The sequence below is a fragment of the Leptonotus elevatus genome, chromosome 20, assembly GCF_054856555.1.
Source record: "Leptonotus elevatus isolate MCC_2025b chromosome 20, RoL_Lele_1.0, whole genome shotgun sequence".
Taxonomy (NCBI): Eukaryota; Metazoa; Chordata; class Actinopteri; order Syngnathiformes; family Syngnathidae; genus Leptonotus; species Leptonotus elevatus.
The window spans coordinates 11,088,492-11,100,901 of NC_141258.1; the positions used below are offsets into that span (position 1 = coordinate 11,088,492).

Sequence of the window (12,410 nt, forward strand, 5' to 3'; positions counted from 1 at the left end):
CATACTTTGGAAATCAAGACGACCCCAATTGTATTTTTAGATGCATTTTTGACTGACACACCTTTGCGAAGCATTTCAAGGCATACTTTTAATTAGGGCTTAATTCTGGTATGAACATTTTGAGTTCAAATTTCAAGCGGTCATGTAACACACGTTCGGCAACATTTTGCTGCTGTTCGCTAGCATAACCTAGCATATATTCCCCTTTATGATTGTGTCCCATTTGGTGGTTAATTCTTCGACAAAAAAATAAATACAAATTATTACTACAATTACTTGAAGGATTCCAGGATTCCCCACTGCATTATTGAGTTTATGCACGTGCAGTCACTCCAGACTTGTCATGTGGCCGCAATATTCCTTATCAGCAACTCCCGACAGCTTTGTGTGTTTGTGTGTACGTGTGCGAGCAGCAGGTGTCTCTTCAAAGACGCAATGAAAAAGTCCAACTCTTGATTGGCTTATCTCAAGTAAATGTGAGTGTGTAGTTCCTGTTTGAAGCGGTGCCAGGATTTCTTCTGTTTGACACCAAAACAAACACGTGCGCACACACAACATCCATCTTTCAGACAGCGTCAATGAAAAGGTCAGTCGCCTCCATCCAGCTTTGTGTGCCCTCAGTGAAGATGTCAACACCTGAGTTTTAAGCGCCACGTGTGGTTTCCCCACATTGAGCAAGGGGCGCACGTGTGTGTTTTTTCTTCTCTTTTTGGTACGTTAGCTCATAAGGAAGCACAAGGAAAGGCAGCACAACCCCCTAATCAAACACAACCTCTCACCTGGACAGTGACGGGCAATTCAATGCTATAACGTTGCAATTGTAAGCAAGAGAAATTAATATGAATCAAAAATGACATTTAGCAAGCAGTATGCAAATGTGCCACATACAGTACATGGAGTGTATAATTAATGTCATTTTAATTTTGTTTTAAGAACTCATCATTTACAATTAATTTAGCTTTAAGTCTTTGGAGTAATTTGAAGTAGTTTCCCACTCGGAGAGTCCCCACGGCATAATTTTTGTTTTGCTCTCACAACTACCTCTTTGTCTTTAGCACCCCCCCCCCCCCCCCCCCCCCGCCTGTGCAGGTGCACGGCATTTATTTCATTTAAATCCATCTGCTCAACGTGTGCACTGAAATCTTAATGTCAAATCGCCACAAAAGGAGTAATACCAGCACGTGTACGACTGCAAAGATTCTGCTTCATCATTATAGGCGTAATAAGAAAATAAATCTGGGTGCGACGTGACTCAGGTGGTGCAATGGCTGGGAGCTTCAATCTTGAGCCCTTGTGACCATGTAAAGTGATGCGCAAATGAAAACCAAAACCTATAAAGCAAACAAGGAAGCAGAAGGACAAGGAAGCAGTATTCTATTTCTTAGCAATGACCTCGTCATTTTGAATTGTTCAATTTACATCGTCTTAAGAAAATTCCTGTGCAAAGAAAAAGGCGGAGTCTGCAGATAAGAAGAGTGGGAAATATCCTATCGCCAAGTGTAAATAAATGTGTAGCCGCTGCCGGGAAAACACGATGCTTACGGCTGAAAAATAAATAAACCAACAAAAGAACCCAAATGATGAAATTAACATGTGAGCAACTCCTGATTCTCCCCAGCCAACACAAATTGCTTCTACTTAACAAACTGAACGACACCCTACCGGAAATTGCTTCACTGATGATCATTCAAAGATAATATTTAAACTAAAGGATGAGGCGCTGTCAAGGACCAAAAATTGACCTTGCGTTTTAAGAAAAATATCTCTCCCTGTGAGTTTTTTGGGTGTATGAAGGTTTGTGCGTGCGTGTGTGCGTGCACATGTGAGTGAGAGGTGTTTTAGTGGGGTGAGAACTTTTCGGTTGTGTGTTTTACAGGTTGAGTTGTTTTGTGTGAGAGTCTTTTGGTATTGTTTGTGAATGGGTTTTTTGGGAGTGAGAGATGTTTTTAACTGTGTGAGAGCTTTTTGGTTGTGTTAAAGGTTTTTGGTGACTGAGTATTCCAGTGTGAGAGTTGTTTCGTGTGAGTTTTTTTTGGGGTGTTGTGAATGAGTTGTTTAGTTTTTTTGGGTGAGGGAGAGGTGTTCTTAATGGTGTGAGAGCTTTGTGAGGTTTTTTTGGTGGTGTAAATGAGAAGTTTTTGGGTGAGTGAGGTGTTTTAGTGGTGTGAGAGCTTTTTGGTTGTGTGTTACAGGTTTTGGGTAACTGACTATTGAGTGTGAGAGTTGTTTGTGTGAGTTTTTTCTGGTGTAGTGTATGAGACTTTTTGGTGAGTGGGAGGTGTTTCTAGTGGTGTGAGAGCTTTTCGGTTGTATGTTAGAGGATTTTGGTGACTATGAGTGTTTTACAGTTTGAGTTGTTTTATGTGAGAGTCTTTTGGTGTTGTTTGTGAATGGGTTTTTTGGGAGTGAGAGATGTTTTTAACGGTGTGAGAGCTTTTTGGTTGTGTTAAAGGTTTTTGGTGATTGAGTATTACAGTGTGAGAGTTGTTTCGTGTGAGTTTTTTTGGGTGTTGTGAATGAGTTGTTTTGTTTTTTGGGTGAGGGAGAGGTGTTCTTAATGGTGTGAGAGCTTTGTGAGGGTTTTTTTGGTGGTGTAAATGAGAAGTTTTTGGGTGAGTGAGAGGTGTTTTAGTGGTGTGAGAGCTTTTCGGTTGTATGTTTGAGGATTTTGGTGACTATGAGTATTTTACAGCTTGAGTTGTTTTGTGTGAGAGTCTTTTGGTGTTGTTTGTGAATGTGTATTACAGAGTGTGAGAGTTGTTTTTGTGTGACTTTTTTGGGGATGTTATGAATGAGTTGTTTTGTTTTTTGGGTAAGTGAGAGGTGTTCTTAATGGTGTGAGAGCTTTATGGTGTGTTAGAGGTTTTTGTTGACTATGAGTTTGTGTGAGAATTGTTATTGCGTGAGAGTTTTTTGTGTACCACAGTTTTTGTGAGAGAGATGTTTTTAGTTGTGTGAGAGATTTGGGTTGCGTGTTACAGGTTTTTAGTGAGTATGAGTATTTTAGTGTATGAGAGCTGTTAAGTGTGAGTATTTTTTAGTGTTGTGCATGAGGTTTATTTGTGTGTGAAACAAGAGCTTTTTTAATGCATTTGAATCATTTATTTTTTACCGTGATGTTACTCATAATGTTTTGTAACCTTTCACCCATTATACAGCACATAAATCTTACACCGCACATACAAGTACATAGTATATAATGTATGTACAAGCTATAAACCACTCCAGGCATATTTCCAGTATGACATAACATGCCTGTGTTGTATAAGTGGATCATGAACATGGAATGCTAAAAGGTTGACCTAAATGCACTGTCACAACGAAGACAGTCCCAAATCATGAGAAACCTTTTTCTGTCTAGCCAAATATTTACGTTGCACTTTGCAAATTTCCATTGATCAGTAGCAGGGACTTTTGGATCTTTTGCAACCACGAGAGCATCGTAGGACGCTATAACAGCTATGCAGATGATGAGGAGAATCATCAAGCAAAATGAAGTGACCAGAAGCAGTAAATATGATATAATGACTCCTTAAAAGTGGGCATTTTGTTATTCTTTGTAGCAGCACCAAAGCAGACTACAATGGATGAAAACAGGACCTCATCAGTTCCAGTTGATGTTTGTCTCAATGTTGAGGTTCTGAGAGACTGTAATTCTCAGGAACTTGAAGGTCTACGGCTGACATCGCAGTTGGACAACATGAGGGGGCAGCTGTGGTGAGGGTAGTTTCCTAAAGTTCAGTTACAGGAGTTTAACTTTAGCTTTAGCTACCTATCGCTACCTGTAGCTTTAAACACTTAGCATTGAGCAACCTGGGTCATGACGCTGGTATAATTGCCCCTAGCTGGTATGTGCATTATGGCAGTAGCTCTTGAGACGTAACAGGTTCTCACTTAGAGTTGACAGCATTTTTTCTTTGAGTTAAAGCAACATTACACAAGATCTGTGTTTTTTTTTGCCTTTTTTTGTTTGCTCTGCCACCGAACTGCTTCCGACGTTTCATGGCATTTGTTGACTGGTATTTATTCACTACCTTTTGACCCGAATCGCAGGTCATGATGCAGTTACTCAATGTAGAACAAGAGGTGTGTTTACTTTAAGTGCGCATTTTCCACTGATTACCAGCAGGGACTTTTCTGATCTGGTTCAACTTTTAAACCAACATCAAACGTCATGAAATAGGTTAGCAGAAATCTATAAAAATATAAAAAAATCTGTAAATAGTTGAAATAGTAATTCAGTTGTAAACAATAATAACTAGAGCTGCAAAAAGCGCCAGTCAAATTTCAGTATATTTAAAGGCAGATTTTATTTTTGTTTATTTATGTTATATTTGATGCATTTTATCTGTGTGGTTGGTTTTAAGGTTGTGTGAGTCTCCGTCATTTAATTTCTGTAAACTAGTACTCCAAGAAAGACTATAAATTGTCCAGAATGTGAATGTGAATAGTTTGTCAACAAGTCCAGGGTGTACACCAAAGTCTGCTGAGAAAGGGTCCAGCTCATCGGAGACCTTAATGAGGATAAACAATATGGAATATGGATTGATGAATGGATGGTACTGCAAGAACTTACACCTCTCCCTTTGGTATAGTTCGTAGATTAGCAACCTTTATGGTCAAAAGAGCCATTTTTGGCCACATAAATAGCAAAAATAAGTCTGGAGCCGCAAAACCTTTGAACTTTGTGATGAACAAAACAGTATGGACATATGCCAACTTTTTTGCCTCGTCGTCTTTTTTGGACATTGGCTATTTTTTGGCTTTTTTTTTCTACTTTTTTGCTATAAATTTTCTGACATTTTTTGGGCAATTTTGTGGACATTTGATTGTAATTTGGGGAATTTCTTCTTTTGTTTTTGGACATTTTATAGTTAGTTTTTAGATTATTTATTTTCTGACTTAAAAAAACAAATTTTATGACTTTTGTGTACATTATATGATAATTTCTTTGATTTTTTTTCTTTTGTTTAACTTTTTTTTGACAGTTTTTGTCACTTTTTGGCCAGTTTTAGGTATTTATAACTTTTCATCTGCCTTTTGTCTCTTTTTCTGACAACTTACATTTTTTTTTTAAATATGTTTTAAATCATTAATTCATTCAAATAATATTTGATCTCAGAAATTAAAATAAATCTGTAAAAAAACAATTTTTTTTTTATTGTTTGTTGTTTTATTTTATATATTTATTTTACCACAGGAGAGGGACTAAAGAGCCACATGTGGCTCCAGAGCCGCAGGTTGGAGACCACTGGTGTAGTTTTATCAGATTTTGCAAGTGTACTTAATTCTGTGGCCAGTAACCTCAGGACAAAAGGTATTCCTTAGCAGCCTGGTGGCAGTACAGCAAACAATAGAGGCCATAGAGCTCCGGACACATCACATTACTTAAGCACTTAACTGAGACTCCAAATGCAAATAAAAACCAGTTGGGCTGAGTCTCAACATAGACTCCAAAAAGCTGTTGGCCTTTGCCACAGTGTCATACATTCCAGATGTCTTCAGCGTTCATCCCATTTGTTGCTTTTCCCATGCATCCTAACTACAAATTAGGCCAATCAATCTCAGTGCAATTGCGAGGAGCATACCTATGGGAATTGCTCAAAAAGATGTACAAAAGCCAAATTCAAAGTGAATCGTCTGTCCATCCAGTTTCTCCAGCTGGCTTCGGGTGATAGGCGGGGTAACCTCTAGATTGATCGCCATGCAGGGCATCAATGTGAACCGCAAATAAAATGGAACCTCAAATTCAAATATTACATATTATATTATACATATAGTGCGGTGTTCTACTTGGCTTGCGTTGAAAAGCTCATAGCAACTAATGTAATCAATATAAAAATTTGTCCCCACTATCTTATTTTCATGTTGTTTTAATATTACATAATCACAGTTAACTTATCCGACCCGTTTAACTGTTGTTACGTAGCATACTGTATAAGTTTGTCATGTTGACATGATTTGATGGGTGGCTACATAATTAGATTAAGGTGAACTTTTGACAGTTCATACCTAAAAGCTGGTTTCCCAATGTCTTTCAGATCGTTCCCACTATACACATCACACCATGATAATTTCCAGTCTAGACATTCACACAACGCATCATTAAACTTCAGTTCACATTCTTGTAGGTAATATGAGCACACAAACAAAAGCATGTAAAATGCAGTACATCATGTATACAGTACTTGTATTTTGTACTTTATCTCCTCATTCATTTCTCTTCCTATGCCCATGATCCTTCACTCTGAAACAATGTAAATGTGAACTCTTGGCTTTTTATTTTTATTTTGCGCCAGAGTTCACAAACCGAAATTCCTTATGTCCAATTGGCTTTACAGACAAGTGTGCCAATTATTATAGTGTTTACTCGCCTGACTTCCCTGTAGGCAGTGTTCAGTTTTTATTTAGTAATGGTTGTATTCATTCCTAACGTGTGAAGTAATGTGGTGTCCAACTTGGCTTATTTGCGAGCCCTTTGGGTTTTTGAAAGTGTCTTTATGTCGTCACCGTTTTAAATTATAGTGAGATTTTTTTAAATGCTTTTTTTCCAGTCACATTTCCATGAAAAATAATGAATTACTATGATTTCAGTTTGTACATTTATTTTATTATTTTTTCTACTCAGTCAACCAATAATTTGAATTTGTAATAGTAATCCGTCCCTCCACATGGTAGAAAATAAAATAAAAACGAAAATGCTTTAAAAAAACAAAACAAAAACGAAAACTAACTGAAATTACATTTTACATTTACAAAACTAACTAAAATGAACTAGACTTATAGCAAAAAATGTCTATCGATTTAGTCTTTGGTAATTAATTTAATGCATGAGCCTTTGGGGATGATTTTAAATGTGATTTTAAATATATTTATTTCAATATTAACCGGAATAATGATGTTTGAAAGTGTGTCACACAGAAGTGATGTCATCTAGCAGCGGCCAATAGAAAACCACCTTCAGATGACGTCGCTCTTTTGCTCCAATGGCTCGGTTTGCCTGCTTTTTTTTATTTAACTGCAACGCGAGGTAAGAAATGTATTACATTTTTTTCATTTTACCATGGTGTTTGTTAAATATTGCACACAAATAATACACTTAAAAAAAAAACACCATAGCTAATACTGAAACGAACTAAAACTAAATAAAACTATGCCTTTTTAAATAACTAAAACTAACAGAACGACCCTGAAAACTAATGAAAACGAACTACATTAAAATAAAAACTTCAAAACTGAATAAAAACTAACTAAAAAATTAAAATGTCAAAACTATAACACACTGTATCAGTTCAAGTAATAGGTGGAGCTTGGATTTCTAGGCGTTGACCTACAAACACAATTCTAAACTGTATCGTTGATGCAACTTTCAAAGCATCAAATCAGCATGAACCACTTTCACCACTAGAGGGAAGCAGATGCTTAAAAATGGCTACAAAAGCACAGACGGCAGGTTTGTTTTGATATGATTTCTCTTTTTCAAATCCAGGGTTCATTCCATACAATCACTCAATCCAACTCAGGTTCAATCTCAAGCAAACACACATCTTGATCTGTTTATAGTACAACTCTGATAAACTTTAAAAACATGGCACAGTCACATGACAAGGGAACATGATTAGGGAGGGACTTCATAAGGAATCTTAAAAATATTTCCTTTGAACGAAGATAAGATTTTGTTGTTTCATAAACTCTAAGGATAGAATAAAATCTCTGAAAATTGAGGTTTGGTGTTTGGAGAGTGCTATGTTGAACATGTTGCATAGTCAAAAGAGACGTTCATGGAAGTAATGGGGAGGGTTCTATAAGTTAAAAGGAACACAAAAAGCTATTTTGCTAGGTAAAAAATACTCTGTTATAATAATACTTAAATGTGATTGATTTGTCTCTCAACACTCCAAACAGTCAGCGGCTTTAAAAGTCATTAAAAAGCTTTTTCTCCACACTTGGGTAAGGGGGGGGGGGGCAGGGCATGTGAGCATTCGCGTTAATAACATACTCTAATTCATCTTTGTGCAAATGTAACAATAGAACAACATCCACGGCAATCACTTGTGATTAAAAAAAGCATATCTGACGACCACGAAGGGAGGAAGGGGTTTGCTTGTTTAGCGTGTCGCGACATGTCCATCCTGATAGAATCACAAAAACATCCGCTTCAACCAAATCATGTATATACTGTCACGTCAAGCTTAAGCGCTGATTAAAGCTCCATTTGGAAAACCTGATGAGCCCCAGTTCATTCGTTCATTCTTGCTTCTCGTTTTTTTCCAAGCAGACCCCCCTCGAAGGAAGCCTTGTCCAACCCTTGTCAAATGTCACTTAGCTTCTGGAAAGCTACGGTCCCAACTTAGTAGCTAATAAAGTGTCTTGAGGAAGTGTGCCAAGTATTACAAAACAAAAGCCAGACATTTAACGATAAGACAGGTAAGAACCACACCCGGGGATTGGATGCTGGTTCGGACTTTACACGCTCCAACCAGGGAGCACAACTGCATTTCATTTTCTTTCTTTTTTCTTTTTTTTTTAAACCTCACTCAATGCACATACATTCAAATGTCTTTTCGCATCCACTGGTCTGCACTCTGTCCGTCCAACCGACAAGCCCGTGTTGGCTTGATGTGTCTTGTAAAGATCCCATACTGTCTTTTTTTTCTAGTCTCAGTAGCATCTGCAGACCTCTGCTTCGCCTCAAGTCCATCAAACAAGATCCACGATGCCAGCCGGGGTCACCGGAACTCATAGATGGCAGCACTGTGTTCGGGGACGTGGGTGAGGTTTAGAGATTGGTACCTGAATGAGGTGAAACAACATACTTAACATTACAAAAGGCAAGGTCATTTGATTACATAACCATAAGTTGAAAAAAAAAAAAAACATGGGACAAGGTTTCTGCAGGTTTCAGCAAATCCAATTTAAAGCTTCTTTTTTTTAATTTCATTTTTAATGCAGCTTAATACTAATTTTAATGCCGTCATACTGCACATACAAACTCATGCACGCATATACATAAATGCATATTGTTTATCATATATGACAAATGTTAATCATAATTGCATAATTTCCATAGTTAATTTGCAATTAATCGCACGTTATAGCTCTTCTAAATATACAATAAAATACTTTTTCCAAGGTTTTCATATTCGTTAATAAACAAAAGTGGACAAATGTGGTTGTATTTACTTATTTGTTATTATTTTAGCTAAGTGATATAGTAATTTTATAGTAAGTAATTCAGTTATTTGAAACATTGAGTCAGATTTGTGTTGTTGTAATTTTCTGCCACTAGGTGGCATTAGTGTTTCATGTTGGCGGTTGGTGATAGCACAGGAGTAGTACATATGGAACATAAAGCAACTTGTGAACTTTTACAACCAGTCCCGACATGTACTTTTTCTAAATCACATTTATTATTGCTAAATTGTCTTATAGTGACCCTTTTGCACAACAATGTATGTGACATAAAGCATGAACGGTGTTTTTACATTAATTGTCTTAAAATGGTTAACACCTTTAGACATCACATTCAATGCTTTTTAATGCCATTTAAGGCCCTAATTTGAGCAAAATCAATTGAATGACTTTTAATGTTTTTTTAATGACATGCTGAAACTCTGGGATTAAGGTACAATTTGTGCTGCAAACTGAAAAGGGGACAAAACACAACCATAGACACGGCAGTCTGTTGATTGATTGAAAGCGTGAAAAGCAATCTTAAAAATAGGATGGGATATAGGAACAATTGAGTTTAAATGTAAAAAAAAAAAGACAAATACTGCTGTGTACTACTTGGTTGCCCCATGTGTCATTCCACTTTGAACTCTCATACCAATTGGTCCGAAACAAACATGCAGATGTACATTTTTTATTTATTTTTGTGCTACTGATGTATGACAGCAGCAAATTGAGGTAAGGGGCTGTTAATGATTCCCCAAATTGGAGGAAAAACATTTAATATTCCACCTGTACAAACTCACATCGGTGTTGCTTGCCAATGTGAAAAGGAAATTGTTGATACTCGAGTCCATGCAGAAAGATGACATCGCAATAAATAAAGGAAAGTGAGCATCAGTTTCCACGTAATGGGAGAGCTCGAATATTAACTGAAAATTTTATACACTTGAACCCATTCATTAAATGTCATGTCAAAAATCGCGAACCCAACCAGACGCTGAAATAAAACCATCTCGGTCATGCTGACAATTTCCAGCTGTTTTGGGATGTGATCCAAAAATAACTGGGCCGCTAAGGTAACAAACCAAATACTGGTTGTGCTGCAATTACCATTCAGAGCTGCGGTGGTAGTAGTAGCCCTCGATCGTTGCTGTGGATTTCTGGAAGCAAATGTAGTAAAATCCAGCAAAGGAAGCGCCACTGATGTCTTTGATTGTGTGGTCCGGAACCAGGAATTGCTCCTAATAAACAACAAATATGCCTGACGTTAACTCATTTACTGCCATAAATTCATAAAAATAAAAAAAAGATTATTAAAAATTAGGGGCAAGAGGCGATAAAATTTTTTTTATTGCAATTAATCGCATGACTACACTAATTAACTCACGATTAATCACACATTTTATATCTGTTCTAAATGTACAATAAGAAAATTCTAGGTTTTCATACTCTTGTAAACAAAAGTGGAAAAAATGTTAAACTAATAGAAATGAATTTTTGACGTTTATAGCCGTCAACGGCAGTGAATGAATAAAAAAAAAAAAAGAACATAAAAAATGGTGTGTCAGGCAATTAAAGTTTAAATTGTAATTAATCACATGACTTCAGTAGTTAACTCGCGATTGATTACAAATTTCATATCTGTTCTAAATGTACAATAAAAATTCTAGGTTTTCATACTCTTGTTAACAAAAGTGGGGGTAAAAAAATGTTAAACTAATAGAAATAGTTCAAATGAATTTTTAACGTTTATAGCCGTCAATGGCAGTGAATGAGTTAATATCAGTATTACATCAAGTTCACGTGATAAAATGAGACCTTACCTTCCACCTCATAAAAATAAAGTCGGAATTTTTAAGATCCTCATAGTCAAAATCATCCGAGTTGAATGACTTTGCATATTGGTAGAAGGCCTGGAACTTGCCCTGGTGACAAAAAGGGAAACACTCATCATTTCAGAAAAAAAACACCACCTACGTGTAGAACCTTAAACATCTTATACATTTATATTTACCCAATGTTTACGATCCACATCTTCATCTGCATCCCACTTCCGGGTGAGAAACGGCCGTTTTCGGCTGATAATCTCTCCAGCAAAGAACGTGGTTAGAGTCGGGTATTCCTATGCCAACAAAGACTTCATTCATTTGAAATTCATCTACATATACACTTTTTGTGCGCTTTTGATTTCAGATGTGGCCCAATTTTATTCTAACAACAAAAAAAGGCGAGGGGATGACAGGTACACCTGCACAAGCCAATACGACAGTTGTACAAAAGACTTTCAATAAATGCTTTTTACAAAAGGGCATGTCAAAACCTACTAAATAAAATCTGTAATAAAGACAAATTATTCCTGAATTAGGATGGATCTTTCAGATAGTGATAATAACCCAACTCACCTCCGTTAGTCCTTTAATTTTCAGGTAACCACAGAGATAAGAGTCCTCCATGGTGACATGCTTGAGAGGAAAAGAAAACAAACACGTGAGCATGTTGGCATCAGCCTCAAAGCAGAATTGGCAAGTTAATATGCCACCATTCCGAATACAACACACAAAACGTGCAGTTGTGAACAGGAGGAATTCATGAGATTGACATCTACAGATGCTAAATCAAACACAATGTGGTATTTGTGTATTAGATGAGACATCATGGAGTAATAGTGGTGATTGAGGCGATGCTAACCGATTGCTAGCTCGGCGAGCTAGGCCCATGTTCATTGATTCTCCAACTGTCAATCATCATCCCCCCCCCCCCCAACCCGTTTGACAGATCACCATTACCCCCCTCACCTTTCACGTGAAAAAAAATCATTTTAAACGCCCACCTGTAAAACAACTTCCACGTCATACGAGTTCCCTTTACTCTTTTGATGCCCCCTAAACTTGGAACCGCTATACAACAGCGAAGTGACAACGCCGGGCTGCCGGGTGTTGATCGGGGGCGGAGGGATAAGCGAGGCCGAGGATGCGAAGGCCGCGCACTGGGAGTCGCTAATGTATCCAGCGGGGACAGGCATGGCTCTCGCTTCGCTGGCTCAGTATCCACACCGGTCAGTAGCCGTCTGCGTGTTGCCGGCGTCCACGAAGAAGCGTCGGAGGGGGCTGAAGCTGTCCTCCAGCCTCAAAAATCCCCTTGAAACCTAGTTTGCCAGGGACCGAGCTCCCAGTAAAGTAAGTGGACTTCGTCGCGACGACGAAGGCAAAGCATCCGCGCCTCTCATTGGCTAACCC

The 12,410-nt window shown here is 37.7% G+C and overlaps 1 protein-coding gene across 1 annotated transcript; it reads right to left on the bottom strand.

Annotated features, from left to right (window-relative positions):
• Nucleotides 1–7,726: 7,726 nt before the first annotated feature.
• Nucleotides 7,727–12,372, bottom strand: LOC147157037 (glucose-induced degradation protein 4 homolog). Its single transcript, XM_086063750.1, has 6 exons — nt 12,005–12,372; nt 11,577–11,636; nt 11,189–11,296; nt 10,998–11,099; nt 10,285–10,415; nt 7,727–8,793 (listed from the first exon to the last, which is right to left on the bottom strand). Exons 1-6 carry the CDS (start codon nt 12,194–12,196, stop codon nt 8,730–8,732), a joined length of 657 nt encoding a protein of 218 aa, XP_085919876.1. The 5' UTR covers nt 12,197–12,372; the 3' UTR covers nt 7,727–8,729.
• Nucleotides 12,373–12,410: the final 38 nt, after the last annotated feature.